The 23667-nt window shown below is 37.4% G+C and overlaps 1 protein-coding gene across 1 annotated transcript in view; it reads right to left on the bottom strand.

The window, feature by feature from the left end:
* Nucleotides 1–8582: 8582 nt before the first annotated feature.
* The window catches only part of LOC107193452 (serpin B3-like), an 18588-nt gene continuing 3503 nt past the window's right edge, over nt 8583–23667 (bottom strand). Inside the window, exons 2-4 of the mRNA XM_015582898.1 lie at nt 15173–15526; nt 11157–11532; nt 8583–9175 (exon numbers count right to left, since the gene is read on the bottom strand). Coding sequence (XP_015438384.1) covers nt 8583–9175; nt 11157–11532; nt 15173–15526 — 1323 coding nt within the window. The remainder of the gene's footprint in view (nt 9176–11156; nt 11533–15172; nt 15527–23667) is intronic.

Below are 23667 nucleotides of genomic sequence, written 5' to 3'. Positions count from 1 at the left end.
TCTCCGAAACGCCTCCACTTACAAAAAAAATATAAGAATTACATAATGTATCTGTCCAAAGTGTACAACTTTTCTATAAAAAGTTTTTTCATACAATGCATACTTTAGAAGTTATTCAAGGTGAACGAGTTACGTGGACCACCCTTGTTTTACAGGGTGTTAATTTTAACTCGAGCACCTAAATTACTTCCGCTACTATTGAAAGTAAGAAAAAATGACTAAATAGAATGTACAAGATTTTAAGGCGTGCATCTGATGGTGATAAAAAAATCCTGTGAAGGTCATTTTAACAGTTTTTTCAAGGTCATCGTTTTTTTTTTTTGCATATTAACATGTATTTTTTATAACGCAATGTGGTTATCGGTGTCAAGATGAGTTCAACTACCTACACACCATGACCTTGGAGTGACCTTGAAGACGAAGAAATCAGCTTCAGTTTGAAGAATGCGGAAGTAAATAAACGTAAGAAGAAGTAAAATAATTTGATCACCATCAGATGCACGCCTTAAAACCATGTACATCCTATTTAGTAATTTTTTCTTACTTTCAATAGTAGAGGAACTAATTTAGGTGCTCGAGTTAAAATTAACACCCTGTAGACATATGTATACATATACGCGCGCCCATATGAGTACGATATAGCCACGGACACGCTAGAATTTCGACTCTCGGCAAAGGAAACCCGTGGCGAGAGCAGAATGTCCATGGGAAACTTGCGGTGGCCAGCGTTGACCGGCCGAGGATGTGGATATTTAAAGTGCTTCCCGGCCCGATAATTGAACCCTTCCACGTTTTAATGGCGCTGGAACCCGTCGATTCAGCGCGAAAGAAAAGAGAAAAATGAAATACGCACGACAGGCATTTTCGGTCACGACACCTCGTGATACAGTTGTCACGAGCTCTGCGAGATGAAGACGTGTTCCTGTTGTGACACGAGGATCGATGAGAAATCGCTGAAGTAATTTCTGTAAACAAAAGTTTGATGAACTTCTAAATCTTACATTGTTTTCCTTCTGTTTTCCATAGGTATGTTTTTATGAGGTCCTTAACCTTTAGAGCATAGGAATCCTATTTTCAGGCTCTTGGTCACTTATTTTTTATAGTACAGTAATCCTCAGTGCTCGAAGGCTCCTCGGCACTGACGAGTAGGAATGCACCGATTCAAGTGAATACAAGTAAATAATTAATACTTTCGTTTCGATACCGAGTATTTTTAGTATCGATACTTTCTGTTGCTATATGTACTCGGTATCGAATGCTAATGAATGTGAAGGTGGTGTCGTCCAGTTATATTACTTTGTTAATAAATGTTCATTAATAACATACATCTTCATTAAAATCAGAGATGGGTGAATTCGTTATTTAGATAAAGAGTTTCGAATAACGAATAAAGGATAAAAAAGTACTTCGTTATTTTTAATATTTTAACGTGGAAATCCCAGTTTTCAAAACATAATACTTCTTCGTGAATTAGTCGTTACTCAATAAACAATTGATTTAATCTCATTAACTGTTTAAAGCTCAGGATGACGCGCTTAAGTACTGCTACTTTTTACTATGTATTATTCCAATAAAATTCTGCTCAATTCGGGTTAGAATATGTTACATTAATAAAGAAAGAACTTTGTATTCATTTCTCTTCGATACAAGTAGGTATGGATACTTGTTTTCGATACAAATTATGGGTATAAGGATCGATATCTTGACAGTATCGGTTTATCCCTACTGACGAGGAGAGATCCCCAGGTGTAACACTCGCAGTAGTCAGTAGATAGTTCAGCAATAGTAGAGTGAGAGGAATGTACTTTTGTACCATATCTTCACAACGCACAGTGGTCCAAAGTTGAAAATTTAGCAGATCATAAGCTTACTTAGCTCAAGCAAGCAAATGTTTTGAAACTTATAATTTTATTTAAATAAAAGTGAATAAGTAAAAAGATTTTTATCAATTTAGTGTTTACTAACAGTGTTTACATCATCTCCATAAGAGCAGAAATATTTAGGGAATTTCTTTCTACGGTAAATCCTCGATGAGTGTTCGAAGGCTCCCTGGCACTGACAAGGAGAGTTCCCTCGGTGTGACGCTGACTTTTTAACGAGGTTTAATACAGTAATAGAGCTTGGAAATCTGAAGCTAATGGTATTTTTTACAACCGCATACGGTCATTGGTTTATAAAATATTTAATGTTTAGTGCCGAGGAACCTTCGAACACTCATCGGAAATTTCCTGTATAACACTATAGCAAATATATCTATAAATGTTCTGACTCGAAAATATAAAACATCACGAAAAAGCCTGTCCATCCTCTAAAGGGTAATGTCTGAATTGTGAATTTCTAATGGAAAATATTATTGGACGAGTAACCTTCTGGCTCACTAAGGGCCCTAACTGATGAACGTAGCCAAGCTAGTACAGTGTCCAAAAAGAGATGAGTTGGTAAAGGCGACTTGTACAATGGCTAATCATCTCCCCATCAAATATACATAAGATGTACCTATATACAGAGTATCCCAGAACAAGTGGGAAATATTTTAGATGTGATTTAAGCACATCTAATCTGTAAACAAAAAGTTCATATAAACATATGTCCTATTCGATTTTGTTTTCAAGTTATAGCGAATTTAATTTTCAAAACACTCTATCTGCTTCTTTTCATAAGAGACGTTCAATATTATCTCCTCGCATCTGAATATAAACCTGCTTACATCTTACCAATGACTGTCTTATTCTCTCCGTATGTCCAGATGTTGCTCGGATTAGTTGGGAACATTGTTGAACTTTTTCACGAAGAATTTCAACACTGGACTTGCACAATGAATTTCAAATAACCCCACCAGTACAAATCCATTAGATTTAAGTGTTAAATTTATTAAGTTATTATTGATTGTTATTTATTTATCTGTTGATAAGTTGCTTTTCTTATTAGTGATACTACGTTCATCTAACGAAAGAATTATTGTGATACAAAATTCGATGTAACTCGGAAACAAAGTCAAAGAGAACGTATATGTGTATCGCATATGTTACAGCAGGTGTTAAGAGATTAGATTGACGCAAATGACTCGTCGTGTTCATAAGACACATTGCACAATTAGGGTATGTACGTTCAGAGTAATTTTGATTCGATACACCAGCCACCAACAGATGCTACACGTTTTCTTTAGAAAGCGTTTAAAACGAAACATATCAAATAAAATACAATTATTTGACGTTGAATAAAACTTCGAGCTCTTAGAGTCCATTCACTTTAGGACAGTATTTTTGATCGATGCCTGTTTCGGAGTCCCTTCAAAGAGACTTCTAACGTCCAAATTGAAACCGCTTGAAAGAACACTGGAACGTAAATTGAATCTAAATTGAAATTTGATTTTCATCATTTCAAGGATTTCACTTCACCGTCGCGAACAATGTGCCCGTGTCCACAATGACCATTTAGCCGTTAGGCACGCCTGGCTCAAAGGCTCGCTAACGAAAGACGAAATATCATTTATTCCCCGACATAATAGTTAATAGTCCCGGTGGAAACGGGTCGTAACATCTTGTCTGAGTCATCCACCGTACGTCCAGAATACCCTGGCGCGGAAAGAGGGCAGGCGAAACGTAGGGTCAGTAACGGTCGCGGCCGATTTTCGAGCGATGGAAACGAAATCCCCATCGCGGTTTACCGTTAGACACCGTCTAAACGCGGCGGAGGCACGTGTCCCGCCTGATCGTGGTTCGCGAACGAGAGCCTGTGCTCCGTGCACTTGCCGCGAAAAACGAGGAAGGAAAGTGAAAGTATCGAAGGAAACGTTAACAATGTTTCCACGTTTACCCGAGACTGTCAAGGTTGCCCCGATCCGACCGGTCGAGGCTCCGTTAGAATTTTACTGATCGCGACGCGAGATTACTCGTGAACAGCGATGGGTCCAGGTTCAACGTGTACTACCCGTGAATATCAAGTATTTCTTGGGGTTTCATTAACATAAGCTCTATTCTGAAACACCTTATTACGTAAAAATCAATTTAACGATTTGCAAAGCTGCAAAATGGAACATGATCGTTTTCTGACAACGTCACTTCTGACTTAATCAAGATTACCCCTAGTTTCGATATAGAGGATTGACTGGGATGTGTGGATTGGGTGTAAGGGGTGATCCAAAGTTGAGACATTGGACGTTGTGGTGGTATATTCTATGAATGGGAATATGTGAAATAAGTATTGTATAGGGTAGACCACGAAACGTGATCAGCTTAGATTATGCTACTACTAGCTGTTCGACCCAGTTTTTTTGCATGCTCAACCATCACTGCAGACGTCATAAATAGAACTAAACACTCGTTTCTTAACCGTTTACACGAGTGTGTTGTAGCCTGATGGACACCACTTTAAACTTTGTTCTAATTAAGGTAAATGGAATTTTCTTAATGTTTCTTTGGTTCAGAAGATTAAAAATTATTTGCTATGTTGCTTGCCAAATTGGTCTCAGTATCCGCTAGAAGATGAACGTAAAAAATTGTGGGTTTATCTACAAAAAACTAAAGGTAACCTTGAAAACTCTGAGGAAAAAAGGATTGACAAAAAATTTGATACAATCCTGTTAGAGCTCCCCTTGAAACATGTTACACTAGCCAGAAACTTTTTCGATCGAACAGCTAGCAGTAGAATAATCTAAGCTGATCACATTTCGTGCTTCAGCCTAAATAATACTTATTTCACATATTCCCATTCAACTCTGGATCACCCTTTACCCCCAATCGAGACATCACATCTCGAATCCCGCTGGGACTGTCGAAAAGAACGGAAAACGGCGCTGATCGAGGGCGCCCAGACAAGGATCCTCGATTGTGTACACACGGAAACGCGATCGATCAGACGACGTGAGATGACCTTCGGCCGCCGGAGGCTTCCTTGACAGCAAGAAAACCCGCGGCGCGATTGTACACGGCCTGTCGAGACGAAACGAAGTTGAACGAAGTCGGGTAGAAAAAAAAATGGCGGGGCAACTCGCGTAGTTGGATCGATCGAGGAAGAAGATTCCGTGGCCAAGCAAGAAAGCGCGCGCAATACCGTTCGAGGAAAACGATCATCCGAACTGGTCGGAGTAGTCCGGTGCTCCGTTCGAGGAAGCACGTCGAATCTCTCACGGATCTCGAGTTTGCTCATCTCTCGCCGGGATCGAGGCCTCTGCGTCAAGGACTGGGCAGACAACACACAGGACACGGATGATCCCCAATGGTGTTGGGTGCAGGGACAGGAGAACGAGAGGAGAGATCCGTTCGCGGGCGCTCGTCTGTGTGCGCCTGTTCGGTTGTATCGGCGCGTGACGCAACCAGATGCCAGATCCTGCCGGAGGATCGAGTTCTCTGGCGGACGCTACCGGCTAACGGTCGCGCATTTATCGGGACCTCGCTAGTTTGCGCCCGGTGACGTCAGTCGGCCGCCTGGTGAATGGAAGCCACCGGAGAGGACTGTTAGAGTAGCTAATTTGAAACACGGCCGCTGGGGGCGCGACTTGCTGGAGGCTTGCGATGGCATTTCTTGTATGCGTCGATAGAGGGCTTCGAAGTTGATGTCACCTTTCTCGCAACTACTCGAATCCATCGATGATTTCTATACAGGGTGAATCACGCAAGATCTTCATTTGAAATATTTCTTCTAGCTTCAATGGTACGAGAAAATGTGTAAGGGAAAAAATGTTTGTTCCAGTAAAGCAATTATTATGATACAGTTTTTTTCTCAAGGTCATATTTTCCGATATTTCAAGGTCATCGTCGTTTTCTAAAATGAGGTAACGTATTTTAATTAGTGTAGCGTTATGGGTAATGAAAAGACAAATTCAACTATGTATATTATGTTGACCTTCAAATGACCTTCGTAGGAGTTATTCTTCTAAAAGCATATCCAAGACGATGTACATGATTCCCGTACTCTATTAGGATTCCATTGATATAAACATTGCAACATCGTCAAAAGATATCTCTTGTTTACAAACTATCGTATCATCTAGCACTTGGAAGAATATGTTCAAAATGGTGGATATTGGAATTTGAACATGTCCAGTCAGCCAAACCTGTAAAGCCAAATTTTGTCCAATGCTCGTTATAATGTTACGTACTCAACATGGCTACAACTTTGATGCATGATCTGCTATCAATAACTTGCACGGAAGTTAGCAACAGATTAGCAGCAAGTCTTGCAACATAGCGTAGGTTATAAATTGACCTAAGTTAGTTAGCCTGGGTTGTGTTGCAAGACTTGCTGCGGATATGCTGCCAATTTGCATTATCATTGTGTCTTAATGCGGAAACAGATGTGTATGGTTTTTTAGACAAATTTTAAGTCATGCCTGATATCTGTTAAGTCCTGCGAGAGTATTGAACAGGCAAGTGTATACAGTAATAATAGGAATTAGATATCTAAGTCCTTATTTCAATATAAATTAATTTACTATTACTTTTTTTTCAAATAACTTTGATATTTCTCTTATTATAGACTATTCAATTAATAACCTTGAGTAGAATAAATGATGATAATTACTTAACGGAAATTGAATTGACTGTAACTTGGAGCAATTTTAAATGTTACAAAAACAAATTAAAAAACTTAAATACGACTTCGACCCTTCGTTTGATTAGTCATTTATTTTTTACTTCTAATACGTATGATACAGGTTCATTGAATTTGTTCATAATAAATAAATACATCTTTGCTAACAAAGATTATTTCGCTCGTATATAATTATAAAAATTTGTAGATGACTTTAAACAGACTTAAATAATATATTGGGAAATGTGTTAATGATGGGAAACGATACCAAACTACAACCACGCATTTCTGACTAAAGTGAAAATCCATCATTATAAATTAACTCCGAGCAATGCACATATTCACACATACGCAAACAAAGCATAAGTACACGCAAATACAATACAAAAAATTGTAAATTACAACGCGTCTTGTGTAACAGTTTACACTTGAAAGTATTCGAAGAATTAGAAATTTAGGTGTTCGACCAGGAATTTTGTGTCTTCTAAACACGAAAGAATTAACAAAATTAAATGCAACAACGCTTTTTTCAGTCGAACACTACTAAATGAACATAAGTGACGAACTCCATTTTCCTACTACAAAGAATCCGCTTTTGTGGCAAAAAGCAATCATCAGTGTAGCATCGATGCAGCAAAAACGATCACAATACTCGATACAAATTAAGAAAACGTAAGAACCAAACGGGCTCATAATTATTAGGTCCCCCGGAAAATTCATGCCGTTTCATGTCCAATGTCTTTATCATTTTTACTGAAGAAATGGAAAATTGATACAGCGAACATACACTACCTCAAAAACACACTTCATATGTACGCACTGTTTGAGTTACATTTAGAACTTTCCTATTTTTCTGAGAAATACAAGTCAAGAAATACAATCCAGCACACAGTGTAGTTCAGTTACTCTATATAAAAAGTGTAAAAACAAAACTACATTGCTATTTTTATTGGGAAAGTTTATAGTATTTAATGTACAGTAGAGGACACAAAGGTTACCATTTTTTATTATTTAACATTAACTTAAAATTGTAGTAGTATTGGTTTAATATATATTTTGATAGAGAATTGAAAACTATAAAATCCAATATATTATGTAAGTTGATGTTAAGAAATAATAGAAATATAACGAATCAGAAAAATGGTAACTTTTTTGTCCGCTACTGTATTTACTCGACATTACGCCGTGAGGGTAATCATTCATCTAAGTGACCGTTGTACATATTTTATGTCAGGAAAAATCTTCGAAACTGTGTCGAAGTCAATAAAAACCATATTAAAGTGTTTTTTTTAAACAGACTTACCAACAAATTTTATGTAAACGTTATGGTAAAATACTTTGAAAGATAAGAAGCAGTAAAAGGAAATGGAAACTATATTTGTTCATAAAATAAGATAAAACTTGCAAATTGTAGATTGCCATTTTACGTTCTGAAACGGTATCGAACTTTCCGGACGACCTAATATTTCAACTCTTTGAAGCACAGTGGTACAAAAAATGTCCCACTTTATTCGTATTTTACGACACGACGTTATTCATACCACCTTTGAACCATGAAAATACTCCAAATAAAAAAGTAACAAAAATAAAACCATTTTGTCACATTTTACAAAAATAAAATTTCTTTGCAAAAAGGCATTCTTTTTATTATAAAATCCTGTGCTTCAAAGAGTTAATCCAATCGCCCTGGTTACCGCCAAGAACACCCACAACTCGATATCCAGATAACACATGACGCCTTGAAAACGCCCATTTTACGGCTATTTTGCGTCTAAGGTGCCTTTAAGCCGTCTTCAAGGCGTCATTAGGCGTCATGTGCTATCTGGGTATATATTCATAATTTTCACTTCAAACTCGACCCCATCAAAGTACCTTCAAAGGGCCCAACGTCAAGTCAACAAGAAGAACAAACACTCGTAAACACACACCCAAACTATTATTATCCACAGAAAACATTCACTCAAGTTCATTCAAGCACAGCTCACGTCCGTCCAATCCACATTACTCAAGCTTACAAACCAAACAAGCAAAAGGAACAACCTCCTGACACCTCAGCGGGACGACATCTCCATCGTGTTCTTCGTAGGATTTGGCGAACGATAGATCCCGCTGAACATTATGGTGCCCATCGGTTTGTCGTAGATGAAGTACACGAACGGATGATTCGCGTTGAATATCGCCGGTTGCAACGGTCTGCCCGAGCGGAACGTAAACAAAGCGGTCGCGGCCGCCGCAGTGGTGCCCTCTTCGGTGACTTCGATGCGCGCACGATGAACAGCGTCGCCCAGATGTAGCGGTTTCTCGCCGTCCTCCAGGAAATCACGAAGATCCGCAGCATTTGGTGCTAATAAATCGCCAGCACCAAGGGCATGTAACAGGGTACCCAGAGGAAGCTCTTTCTCAACCTCGAAACGTGGTAGATAGACCTCAACGTCACGGGGTGGCATCCCGTAGCTGAGGATGTCCTTCAGTTCAGCGGATCCCTCGTCGGTTGACAGACGTTCGATCAACTGACGGACACCGTCACGATCACCTCCGTTCATTGAACGCGCGGAGACGAACGGTGGGAGCATCACGAACATGGAGATTTGCTCGCCTTTGTAGGGAAGCTCGAGGATGTGCGCGCCCAGGAGCTCGGAGATTACTGTAAAAGAAGGATGATTTTAGCATTCAATGGACTTGGTTAGAGTTTTTGGTGGATTTTGTGTGACGTATTGTTACGGTGAACATTTAGATGTCCGTTTAATTTCGACAATTGTGAGAGGAATGTACTTATTAACCCATTTCTTCCCGATGTGGTCCAGAATTAAACATTTAGCGGATCATACGGTTATTTAGCTGAAGCAAGTAAACATTTTGAAACTTGTAACTTTATTTAAGTAGAAGTGGATATGTGAAAAGATTTTTATCAATTTTGGGGACCCTCTGCAATGACGTTATTCACTAACAGTGTTCTCATCATCTCTACAAACGCATGAATTTTTAGGAATTTCTTTTTACAGTAAATTCTTGATGAGTGTTCGAAGGTTCCTCGGTAAAATGGGCGTCTTCAAGGCGTCATGTGTTATCTGGGTTACATTTACTTCATAGTTGTGTGAACCACATTGTAGATCCGGCTCGAAGGACCAAAAATATGTGAATCCGGCTCGAAGGACCAAAAATATGAATCCGGCTCGAAGGACCAAAAATATGTCGCGTCCGTCCGCGTGGATTTCTCTTTCGAATCCGCCTGGAGTTGTAAATTCCAGGCTCGACCGTCGTGGTACGCGTCCGGTTGCGACTGTTGCCCGCCAAATTAATATTAGGCAACTGTTTCAATTTCTCTAGTGAGAAAAACGAATAATTGCTCGACCGTTGGAGCTGGCGAATCGTGATGCGAATGTTGTCGAATGATTGTTCGATTGCGAGTTAATGCGAATGAATTGAGTCCGTGTGACTCTAGTCGTAACGAGTATGTTTTGCGAACGAGTGTTTTCTAATGAATGTTTTCGACTGAATGTATCTTTTCGACTGTCTGTTCGAGTTTCGTGTGACGTCGCGCTTCCTCAAAGTTTGATGAAGGCGTGACCAAAACTCGCCTCCTTATTGGTGATGCCCTGAAGGGGAAGGCAAATTTCTCGGGTTTTCCACGCGACGCGGAGGTGGAATACCTCTCCTTCAGGGCGAAGCGGACGTCAGGAAAATATCGCGCACGTGGTCGCGGTGCGAGTTGACCGCGACGAATTTTCGAGTCTCTCAACGGTAGGGTTTTATGATTATATTGTCTGCGAGTCAGCGCGCCCCGGTAAGGCCCGGCGCGGATGGGTCCCAGGTTACCGAGCGCATGTGGCGGACTGCAGACCAAATGTTCGCTTCTTTTGTCTATTATTCTCTTTGTGTTAACGAAATTAAAATTGCAAAGGGTCGGTCTTGAAAATATATAAATTGACTGAAAGAAGGAATAAAATAATAAAAAGTAACGGTATCGTCTGACTGTATAACCGTCGTTTCGGTCTACGACGGAACACACATGGTTTTGAACTTTCATTACGTGCTTAATGGAATATTTTCGCCAACTTTCTAATTTCTTTCAACAAAAACAGTATTGATCGGCTTCCTTAACCCTTTAACAGTAGATTTTTGTTTTGGAAATGTATATCTACGTGTGTAATAAAAATCAAGCGATGGCGAGTATACTCGTCAACCGCAAAATAAATGCATCTACTGTAACTTTGAATTAAATTATAACAAAATGGCAAACACTACGATACGGTCTATTTAAAAACCAATAACTGTATTGTTATTGGTTACAAAATAAATTAATATAACAAATATTATTAACACAAACTTATAAAATTCGTAATTAAAGAAAGTATGAAAATTTCACATACATATGAAAACACCTTACCCAATTTGATTCCTTTATTCTAATAAAAGAAATATACTTTTCAATCTTAACTAAAATTTCAATTTTTATAGCAAAAGGTGTTTCATATTTTTACATGACGGGTATACTCGTCATTACCCAAAAAATGATCATTTTCTCATGACAAGTATACTCATCAAACACCGTTAAAGGGTTAAAAATGGAACTGATACAAATAGGTGACTTAATATCAATTAAATTATACTCTTAAGTAACTCACGATGGTTAAAGGTTCCCTTCTGGTGCATGAACGTGACCATAGAATTCATGGATCCGGAACTGTAGAAGAGATCCTTCTTGGAGTTGGCCGGATCGAAACGACTCTGCCAGCGTCCTTTGAAGTAGACCGCGTTCGCGAGTACCAAATCGGTATCTTGGTCGATGCTGTTCGGTGGTAGAAGGTCCCGAATATGACCTTTTGTCGTGTTGCTGACCCACTGGTTGATATTTTCCCGAACGGCACCGGGATTCGTACGGAAGTCAGTTTTCTCTAACTGATCGCCGAAGATGTCCAACATGCACTCGCGTACTTTCCTCGTGTCCGATATCCACAGCCGATTCGCCGAAGTGTACTCGTAGTCAGTCGTTGTATTTCCCTGGAATACAGGTGAAATGTTAGATTTAAGCGAAATGGTAATATATTTTATCATTTTATTATATAAACGAAATAAAATGATGACGGCAGAAATACGAAAGAGGCATAAGAAATGGGAATTCAGAATGAATTTAATAGTAAATTAGCCGTCACGGAATTTTAGAGTGAAAATTGAAGTGTAAACTTTGTTGGTAATCTACTTAAAAAAATAATAGATTATTTATTGGTAGAGTGCGGATTATATGCATCTATAACATGTACGACCATGTGAAATATGATAAATGGTAAAGATAACATCAGATCTAATACATCTTCTGTGTCATTCTTATGACAATAAAATCCTTAATAAGTGGAGGAAAATTCAATCTTCACATTTGTCTTTACAAATCACTTCGAAAAATGTGATTTTGCATAAAGTTCCACAGTCTATTTATTGCTAGTATATTGAATATAATTAGAGTATAAAGTAGTTATCTTACGATTTCAGTAAATGGTTCGTCATACTTATTGTTAGCTAAAAAGGTGTGAACTGTTTGAAATGAGAGATACTATAACTATAGTTCAATATTAATCAAAATTCCTGACGGAAAAATAGCCATTATTTTGACATACACCTAGTCTTGGAACCATTGCATTCAAATTATACCTTCATCAATTCTATCTATGCAACATAAGTAACGAACACTGACGGCGTTAGTGAGGTATACAAAATCGCAGAAATTTTGTCTCATAACTATGAAACCACCCTAAAATTTGCAATTCTTCTATACCCATTGTGATTGAAACAAAAACGAACCAAGTATGCCATGTCTGAAATAGTATTGAGAAGTACCATTTCTCCAGAAAAGGATAGATTATATTCCCTAGGAAGCATAGTTTTATTTTAACCATCATACATAAAGATTGAAATTTTTAAGATGATTTTATAGTTATGCCACGCAGTGTGTAATACAGTGATGAATAAATAAAATGAAGATTATACTTTGTTTTATCGTATAAAAATTTTAAAAAGTGATATTTGTTGTCTGAAACATTCAATATACCCATGTTTGCCTTTTTCGGTTATAAATAGAAGAACTACTATCTCGAATCACCTGGGAGAGTGAAATCAAATGAAAACGTTAAAACTTATCGTGTCTGTCGATAAGAGGAAAGTGTGAAACATACGAATAGAAGAAAAAACGGAAAACTTTAACTTTGCATATCACAGTTTCTTTGAATCAGATGGCGCTTCAGCTGGTTACAGACCGCAGACCGCGAAGTGTTGAAGCACAACACGGTAATCGTTGTTAATAATTACACCGTGGAATCTATAGAAACGAGTCTCTGAGTCATCGACAGGTACGACTGCTCGTTAAAAAGTTTCCCGGAACCACTCTGTTTAACACGTTCGACACCGAGCTCAGAGTCTGCGAACCGATGTCCCTATCTGTGACCGTGTAGCATACACGAATAGTCAGCAAGCAATCAGTGTAATGTGACCGTGATTAAGTTATCGCTTTCCAAGACATCCGCATTTTCGTTTTAACCGCATTAACACATTAAGGACCAATGTTGCGTATATGCAACGTTTCATTTACAATTCTTTTTAGTTAATTTACACTTCCTGGATGGCACGTGACACCCAATGACGTCCTGAACACGGCTTAAAGGCGCCTTAAGCCTAAAATAGCTGTAAAATGGGCGTGTTCAAGGCGTCATGTGCTATCTAGTTTACTGAATTCTGTTTTTTTGATATTGTGGTTATGAAAAGGAATTCCAGGAATGTACTTAATAATTTATTCATCATTATTCCTTCTTCCAACTAGGTATGTAATTTTGTAAAGAATAAAAAATCGTATTGTTTCACTGCTTAGTCCTCAATGGGTTAACGTCATTCGACCAGCGGAAATAAAGCAAATCGTCAGCGAAAAACGCATAGTGGTACAGAATAAAAATTCAGCATCTAATACCTACGCTTATTTAGATCAAAAATTTGTTCATTTATAATTTTATTTAAATAGAGGTAGATAAAGAAATTTTTATGAATTTCAGGGACACTCCTTGATGACATCATTCAATAACAGCTTCTCAACATCTTCATGAGCGTATGAACTTTTAGAAAATTCTTTTCTGTTTTTCACTAAGATCAATGATATGAAAGGTTCTGCGAAAAACAATAATGCATGGAATGAGTCTTTCACGGTTTCATTTTTCCAAGATTTTCTTGTATTTCCTTAAATTTCGAATATATTTATTTCACTCTTCCATCCCCTTTTCAGAATACGGTAAATATTCTATGAGTGTTCAAAGACTCGTCGACACTGACAAGGAGAGGTACCCAGGTGTAAGGCTGACTTTTTAAGGATGTTTAGCACAATGATAGGGCTTGGAATTCTGAATTAATTTGTGAAATACTTAATGTTCAGTGCCGAGGAGCCTTCGAACACTCATCAAGGATTTACTGTACCTGCACTACCGCTTATAACTATTAGGACACCTGGTCTATACGAAGAAAATATAATGTTTCCTAAAAATTATATATCTCAAGTCATTTCTATTTCTCCCCAGTAATACAAACGTTGTCCACGTAGCTTTAATACCCCCTGAACGATATTAATTTCAGATATTCAGCAATTTTATAATGCCCTCTACCATTTACTGGATATTTCATAAATGTCCTAATAATGATAGCAGTGTACATCCCTATTGGTAGCGTTTCAGCAGTTATTATATCAACTCCGCGTGTTACTATTAATCAGAATCCATTTATACTTTCAAAATTATTCACAGAAAATACCTTTGAAGCTCAAGAGTGAACTGATGCTAGTTATTTGAAAAATAAATGAAATTTCGTTCCGCCCATTTGACATATTAAATTTCTATTCTGAACCACTGTGCCACGTAGGCCGCCTGTCCAAGCAGAAAGATCCACGTTTCAAGGTCCAATCGAGCAAACTCGGCATCCACTAGGGGAAAAAGTGGCGTAAGAGAAGAATATACTACCACTTCGTAAATTAATTTCAGGTACTGAAACAAATGTTAAATCGGATGTTAATTTGGCATAAATTTTGGTAATTCCCAATACCAAGTGGTAGGAGCATGGTAAGAGGACCTTTTCTCTATGTCACTTTTTCCCCTAACGGAAGCCGAGTTTGCTCGTGAATGTACCCTCGCGAGCAAACTCGGCTTCCGCTAGGGGAAAAAGTGGCGTAGGAGAAGGGCCTCCTACCATGCTCCTATCTGTTGGTATTTGGAATTACTGAAATTTATGCCAAATTAATATTCGACTTAACATTTATCTCCATACCTAGGATAAATTTACCAGGTAGTAGAAGAATTTTCTTCTACGCCTTTTTTTCCCCTAGTGAAAGCCGAGTTTGCTCGTGAATGTACAATCGAGCCTTGAAAGTGTATCGTCGTACTCTGTATCTAACGTGTTATAACATTCCGCGCCAGTTTTCAGAACGGCAAATCGATGGTGTACGGCCAAGGACGAGGGAACCGGACGCCGACGACACGCGCAACGACGATTGAACAATTCGGTATCCGGGCCCACGATGCCCCGGAGATTACGTGGCTCGCCTTGGAATAGTTGCTAGCTCAGACGACAAATGATGCAACCGCAAATAATTTCACGCGGAGCGTTGCTCTCCCCTCACCTGGATGTCGATCTGTTGCTTGATGGAATTCTCCAACGCGTAGTATCGTTGTACGTCGACCTTCGACTGGCCTTTCGGGATGTGCAGCGCTCTCTTCAAGGACTGCTCCGTGTTGCCGCGGGAACCGAAGTACGCCAAGGTCAACGCCTGATGGAGGCTGTGGGGACTGTAGAAAATATTTTCCCGCGATTCAATCAGCGCAGTTTTCTTCAGGGTGTCCAGAGCGAAAGCGTAACGGCCGTCGGCCAACGCCTTCTTCGTGGTCGGGTTCACCATTGGTGGATTGTCGTTGCCGGTCAGACACTGGGCCGAGCAGCCGCCGAGCAGCAACAACACGGGCAACACCGACATCGCCTGGAAAAATAACGATCGTTTAGAGAATTTAGGAAAAGTGGACTGGTTTTTCGTTTCGAGAGATTGCTGATGAAGCAGAGGTGTAATGTGAGTATAATAGTGACTTGTACAGGGTGTCCCACCTAACGTGAACAAGTAACTGACTGAATGCCCAAAGTGATGTCCATCAACTTCGATGCGTTTTTGCAGTAATCCCTCTATCGTAGTTATTTTATTATTTAAATCTACTCCCGTACATTTGTGGACTTTACGTATTCAAGGTCAGATGAAGGTCACACTGTTATAAGTCATTGTATTGGTCTTGATGTTAACTGTTAAACCAGGCTGATAAAAATATGTAGTCCCATTTAAACAAACATCAATGACCTTGGGAAAAATGTTTGTTTACAGTAGTATTTGCTCCTTCTAACCAAATAATACTTTCCCCTCACATTTTTTTGTATCTTCAAAAACAAATGAGATATTGAAGGTACTCAGGTTAAGTGGAGCACCCTGTATATAGCCTATTGCAGTCGGTCCCCTCGAATGTCTCCGAAATTATTCGTGATATCAGACAATGTTTCCAACAAAAGTTAAATGGTTTCGAGGGAGACATAATTTGATGTGGATAGTTCATTTGTAGGTGGAAGCGTAGAGGACATATGAAGGTCAACTGTAATTTCTTTAATGGAATCATGTAGTTTTCAATCATGCTGTTCTCCTTCGGTCTGAATGACCTGGAATGAAGACTGTTTTGAATATTTTTAATTATTCGTATTTAATATCCAACATATTTGAATGTTACATTTAATTTTTGTGTATTTCCCATTTCGTAAGAGCAAATTATTTTGACCAAAGGAATACAAACGTGAAAAATAAGTGAGGAAAACAGCAGGGTTAATGTATTAGTCGATGCAGCTCGTTTTTCAGCACTTTCGCAACTTTATAATTGCGACAATCATAATAATATGAAGTCATGCTTCTTTGTTTGTGGTCAAGTTGAACTGACCACCAAGTATGTTGTTTTTTCAATTGTGCCTAAACTGTGGGGAAAACCAGTCAGTCGATGAAATTTCAATGAAATTGTTAACCAAGGAAGATGAGTTAACTTATCGCTTGCACGTCGTGAAATCAACCCATGATTTCTCGTTTTCCTGTTCATGGAACTGTCATTAAAGTAATTATGTTGGTACATGTTCAACTTCATAAACGTGCAGACAACTGACAAGTGAATAATGAGCATGTAAAACAGTATGAAATTCGAAATTCACTGAAGAATGTAATTTGAAAGTCAATGAATCATTTTTCCACAAAAGGGCACATAAGAAAACGTATTATACCATAAGAGTCTTGTTAGATATCGTCTATTTTTATTGTCTCTACAATTTCACCGTGTATATTTACCTAACAATGTTTCCTATCATAAATCAATGAACCATGCGAAATTAGGATGATGATAACAGTGTCATCAACATCCAGACTATTCGAAGCAAACTTCTTCAAAAAGCCCAGCAGCATTGATCAATACGTGTTTAAGGTAAACGTACATAATTCCTAACATTAAAAATCTATCAACATCAGTTATTTTCAAATTTTCCCAAATATTCACCAGAACATTTCATACGAACTACATATTAATCCTTTCCAATTAATCACCGTAAAATCCAAGTGAGTTACGCTTATTACAATGCAAACTAAACACTAAACTAACGAATAAAATAAAATTGTGTAAATCTTAGAAATCATTATTACGAAAGCAACATTCAAGCATTTCAAAACTGACACCACAAAGATATCTTTAGATTTCTTGTCGCTTATAATAAAAGAGCCTTGGAGTGCAAAAGGTTAATGTCTTTTTCAGAGCACATTAATGTCGCAACTTGTTACAGTCAGCGAATAGTATTATAGGACTCGAGTCGGAAACTTTTGCAGTCGTAGCCGTCGGGGTTCATAAAAATGACGGAAGAATCGGCAGATTTCACGCTTAACGGGCAGAGAAATGATCGTGATTACAAGGAAAGACAGGCCCCGTAAAACGAAACCTGTCGAACGTAAATAAAACGCGCGTGACCGACAGCACGCCGCCGCACATTGGCGTGCGTGCGTACACGTAACTTACGCAAACGTAATTGCAGACCGTTCGAAAATAACTATCGGACGCCTCGAGTGATTTCCTGTAGCCTTACAAAATTCCCTGGATAAACGATATTTTATATCTTTGTCACGAGGATCCGTTATTTTCTGTCACGAACGCCCTCCAGATTGCGGTCACGCATATGTGCACCGTCGAAGAATGTGTATTCGAAAGTGCAAACTGCCAACTCTCTGTTGAACAGTCGTGTACAGAGCAGAAAGAAATTACAAGTAAGGATACAAAAAGGTATCATCGAACTTTAAAAAATAAATTTTCATCGAAGCGTATATTATTTTAAACTGAATTTAGTAAACATGTATAGATATTATTACTGTTTTGCTGGTATTCACATTTAAGGTTCAGAATAAATTGTAACACTTGCCGTAAGAGTATAATTACTTTGGTATCTGGGAAAATATTAACGATAAAGTAATTCTTGAGATTGATATCATGAAAAAATCGTATGGCAAGGGGTTAAGCATGAAAGTTGACAAATGTCAAAACGCAAATTTTTACATTTAGGATAATCTTTCGTTTCGCGCCGGATTTCAATATTAGGTTAGTTTGAGGGTGCATCTTCACTTTTCATAAGTCATATTTGTTTATTAAAATATCTTTATTAGTTTTATTGGTTGACCTCCTTGTGCAGAACCATGGAAAAATCGAAACGTTCGTGTGGTTTATGAATATGATACCATATTGGCTCATTTGGCTCAAATCGGTAAAGTAAAGTTGTTACGTTGTATTCGTCAAGTTTCATACTTGATAACCCAATATAATTGGAATAGATTCTATGCAATTTTTCTCCAACTGGCGTCTAACAGATTCGAAGGAAATCGAAAATTTTTTTAATCCCATTATATTTCGAAGTAATATCGATCGTATTTCAATCAAGCTAGTGAAATATTGAAAGAAAAAATATAAATATATTGAAGAGATATAATGTATAAATATAAGACACTTTATTTGTATTCAATATGGCGGACAACAACGCGCGAACTTCAAACGAATGTCGTTGAATTACATCAGTCAAAACTAAATAACCGTGATTTTCGTACAAAATCAGTATTTAATCTTGTATTCACTGTGTGTTTAGCAATACAAAAGGTAATTGAATGAATTATTTAACGATAAAAACTCTGCTTGAGATGACTACGCAATTAAGAACCCTATGGGTTAAAATGAATTCATAGGTTAAATCGATATATTTTTCAAAACCGTATTATTTTATCACACTTCGATAGAAACATCTGTTGTGCACTGATCGTCGATAATTCCATTGTTGAAGCTGGGCAAACGTTACGTTTCCATCGAAGAAGGGAATATTATTGCACTGATAACGTATCGGTCGGGTGTCATGGGAGCAGATAGGGAGGCCAATTTATTCGTACGTTTCACAGAAAAGACTTTCTCGTCGACGAATAGGGAGAAAGCGACGATCCGTCTCCCAGTCGTAGATGCAAAAGGAAAATAGGAACGGAGCAAAGAGAGCACACACGGCTTCGTTCTCTGCAACATCGTTTTGCAACCGGCCCATTTCGGTAACCGGTATAGCCGTGACCCCTAAAGGCCATTTTGTACAGAGTTTCTAGATCGCGACGCGAGGTCAACGTGATATCGGCGAATAAAAGCGTTGAATAACGTCATTCCTATCTGTGACATTTTTATACTGGCCGTGAGACGAGTTTCGTGTAGGAATCACGGTCTAGTTACTATAACAATGAACATTTTTAATTTTATGCTAGATTATTTGGACAAGCTTTTTCCGCACGTGAATCTACACGTAACGAGATTGGAATCAATTATTCATTAGTCTGTTATCAATATGTCTTGTTTCGCATCTACTTCATAGTACATATGTACTACCAAACGATAGGAATAATTAAGTTTACAATTAATCATTTATTGTTCATTATACTTTTTCTATTCGTTATATACGATTTACTACTCTGTGTCAGAGTTGGGCATAATTTTATTAGTAGTGAAAAGCAACAGTATTTAAGATCATAGTTCTGACCTTTAAACAGTTAATGAGAGTAAATAATTATTTACCAAGTGCCCACTAATTCAAGCAGAAATATTATTTTATTATATAAATTCGAATTTCCACGTTTATTCGATTAAAAAAGGCACAGTACTTTTTTCATCTTTTATCCATTATTCGGAACTCTTTATTTAGATAATGAAAAATTCAAGCACTATATATTGAAACTAGGTAAAATAAAATACCTAGAGTGGTCAATACGGCTTTTTAATGATGGTATTCAATGCTGGTAGTTCTAGTATTCAGGAAACATCACATTTTCTTCGTATTGGGCAGCTGTCCCAATACTTACAGTGGGTAAAAAAAGTATTCGTACACCCTTTAAAACAGAACAACTCTTTCAAAATTGGACCAACTAACTTGAGTTTCTTTGTGAAGTTAGAAGGATTCGTTTACTAAATGATGTGTTAAAAGAATTTTGAAAAATTTGCGACTTTTCAGAATGTCGTAGAAAATAGTGAATGTCGTTCTTTACAACTTTTTTGTCTGAGACTGTAATGAAAATTTAATAAATACATTTCAAAGATTTATATCAGTTATACATATACACATGCTGCAACTTTTATTAAACTCGGTTGCTACAGAAACGAGTAACAGATATCGAAAGATGTAAGAATCTTTAGATATACTACAGTTATAGGTCCAAAGTCGCGAAAAACTGTGATATTAAACTTTTTTACCCGTTTGTATCTCATAACAACGTTAACCGATATCGATAAAATTTTCAGCCTACACGTAACTAACATAAATCTAATTCTCATTAGAATCTCAGATAAAAAAAGTCGCTAAAAGCGTCCTTTACTATTTTCTTCGCGATTCCGACCAATTGCAACTTTTTCAACATTTTGTTAACACATCATTTAGTACACAAATCCTTCTAAGTTCACAAAGAAACTCAAGTCACTTGATCCAATTTTTGAGACAGTCAAACTTGTCTTAAAGGGTGTACGAATAAATTTTTTACCCACTGTAGAGCGTCCATATACGTATTAACAAAAGTAGCAAGCAGAGAAAGTGTGCTTTCAGAGAATTGCACCGAACTTGAAGCGGCAAATACGAACACCAGAGAAAAAAACTTGTGAAAATTTCTAAATAGACTTAAGAAAACGGCTGATCAGATGAATCAACGTGGGGATCGGTAAAAAACATGGGAAAAAGTATACGATCCGGGACAAGTGAAAGCAACGAACAAACCGTGACATCATAGAGTCCGACTTTCTTGTCTGAAATTAACGTGTGACGGACCTCGTGTGACGAAAGCAGGAGAAAACACCCCGCGCCTTCGTTGCTCGTACCTGATAGGACCGTCCGTACACGTGGGAAACTCGCTTGATTATTCCACTTTAATGTCCCCCCTTATGCAAATCGTACCGCGGATTTTACGTAATTTCGTATTCAGTTTACCAGTTCTCCGTTCGACAACACTTCGTTTTATCTATAGATCGAATATTCTTTCAAAGAACAAATCGAACACCTGAACGGAGACTCTCGAGTGATCTTACAACTCCTCCCGATTTCTTGTCATAAACTCTCGATTTCTCGAACGTTTGAAACTTTACTAATTTTGTATATAATTCTTTGAAAATCAGTCATATTATACAGTACGAATTTTTAATATATTTTCCGTTATTGTGAGAAATAACGATGCATTTCCTAGTGAAATAAATTGAAAGTTGGTTACTTTTTCGTTTTTACCTTTAAAAATGGTTATCTACACCTGCATTGACAAATGATTTCTTAATTGTTTAGAAAAGCGAATCCATAACCATCGTCAACAATCTCATCGATTGTTTAGAAGCAAAAAACAATACCTCCTAACTTTAATTATCATACATGGACCCCGTAGACTCTGATAACAATTAACAATTCAATCGATTCAGTTATTCATGCATTTATTTCTTTTCATAAAACCAATGCTACTGGAAACGATGGAAAATTCATGACCACGGTTAAAATTGTTCCTGTATCATAAAAGTAAGAACAAAAATCGTGTCTTACATATTAAACACACTGAATTATAAACATGGAAATAAAGCTGGAACGAACACTTTTGTCCCTGAAAATGAATGTTAATCTGAATCGTTTTGTTCTGAATTCTTCCATGGCGACTGAATGATTTCTCGCAATCTTCTCTGTAAAAAGATTTCTAGCCCTTTTGTCGGAGTGATTTTTATGTAATTTCGTGAATATTGTTATTGGCGGAAACACCCCAAAAAATCTAACGATTGCGGCCGAGGAACGACAAGTGAATTCTTTGCTCGAGTACGTGTTCGGTTTAGTAAACAAGGCACGTACGAGCTGTGTAATCGACCATAATACACCAGTCACCGTTTGCACACTACGAGACAAGACGTAATGTGAAATAATCGTGGCGATTCGAGGATTCCGGACGATACAAAATTTGCCATCACGGTACCAGCTAAAAGAATAATTTACGAAACGGTCCGTAGCCGTTGTCGTTGAAGTCACTGGAAATCCCATGATCCGTCGCTCGAATCGTCTTTTTAGCGGCAATAAAATCAACGAAAGAACCGACAACGGTTGTCCTTCATGGTCCATAGATGGCATAAAACGAGGTGGGAAACGCTGTGCAGTTTTTCCCGCGTGAGAAAATTTAACAGCCCTTTTCTACGAGATAATTGCAAGGTCCCACAATATGGCGGTCGATCGGAGGTAAAGCTACAGTGGGTAAAAAAGTATTCGTACACCTTTTAAAACAGAACAACTCTTTCAAGAGACTTGAGTTTCTTCGTGAACTTAGAAGGATTAGTTTACTGAATGATGTGTTAAAAAAATATTGAAAAAGTTGCAATTGGTCGGAATCGCGAAGAAAATAGTGAAGGTCGCTTTTTTGCGACTTTTTTTATCTGAGATTGTAATGAAAATGTAATAAATACATTTCGAAGATTTGTGTCAGTTCTATACATGCTGCAACTTTTATTGAAATCGGTTAGTACAGAAAGGAGTAACAGATGTCGAAAGATGTAAGAATTTTCGATTTTTTAAGACAGAACAACTCTTTCAAAATTAGATCAAGTGACTTGAGTTTTTTGTGAACTTAGAAGGAGTATTGTACTAAATAATGCGTTAACAAAAGGTTGAAAAAGTTGCAATTGATCGGAATCGCGAAGAAAATAGAAATTAGACTGTAATGAAAATTTAACGAATACTTCTTAGATTTATGTTAGTTATGTGCGTGCTGAAAATTTCATCGAAATCAGTTAAAGTTGTTATGAGATAGAAGTGGTTAAAAATGTTGAAAATCGCAGTTTTTCGCGACTTTTGACCTACAACTGTAGTATATCTAAAGATTCTTACATATTTCGATGCCGTTACTCGTTTCTGTATTGATCGATTTCAATAAAAGTTGCATGTATATAACTGACATAAACCTTCGAATTGTATTAATTAAATTTTCATTACAGTCTCAGACAAAAAAGTTGTAAAAAACGACATTTACTATTTTCTTCGACATTCTGAAAAGTCGCAAATTTTTCAAAATTTGTTTAACACATCATTTAGTAAACTAATCCTTCTAACTTCACAAAAAAACTCAAGTCACTTGGTCCAATTTTGAAAGAGTTGTTCTGTTTTAAAGGGTGGACGAATACTTTTTTGACCCACTGTATGTAGATTCGACGTGTTGGGATATCGATAGTGGTATTTATAGTGTAAGCATTGATAATATTATTAATAAATTTCATGATAAATGTCATTTATACATTCTATCGATAATAGTAGTACCGTTACAGACTCAATTCTTAATCATTTAAGAAATTGCTGTTTCTTTAACGTGTAAGTAGAAGAATTAACCAAATCCGAAAGAATAGTTATTATTCGAATGAATCTATGCTTTTTCTTTAATGTGGTGTTAACAAAAGTGCAGAAATAGTAATACAATTAATTTACAATTTAACTTTTAAAGTAAGATGTGCAAAGGGAACAATTTCCAATCACCTAAATCATATTATAATATATAATTAA

Source organism: Dufourea novaeangliae, unplaced genomic scaffold, assembly GCF_001272555.1.
Source record: "Dufourea novaeangliae isolate 0120121106 unplaced genomic scaffold, ASM127255v1 scaffold6, whole genome shotgun sequence".
NCBI classification, from domain to species: Eukaryota; Metazoa; Arthropoda; class Insecta; order Hymenoptera; family Halictidae; genus Dufourea; species Dufourea novaeangliae.
Note: the sequence above shows the minus strand (reverse complement) of the source record. Positions and strands in the feature narration are given on the sequence as shown.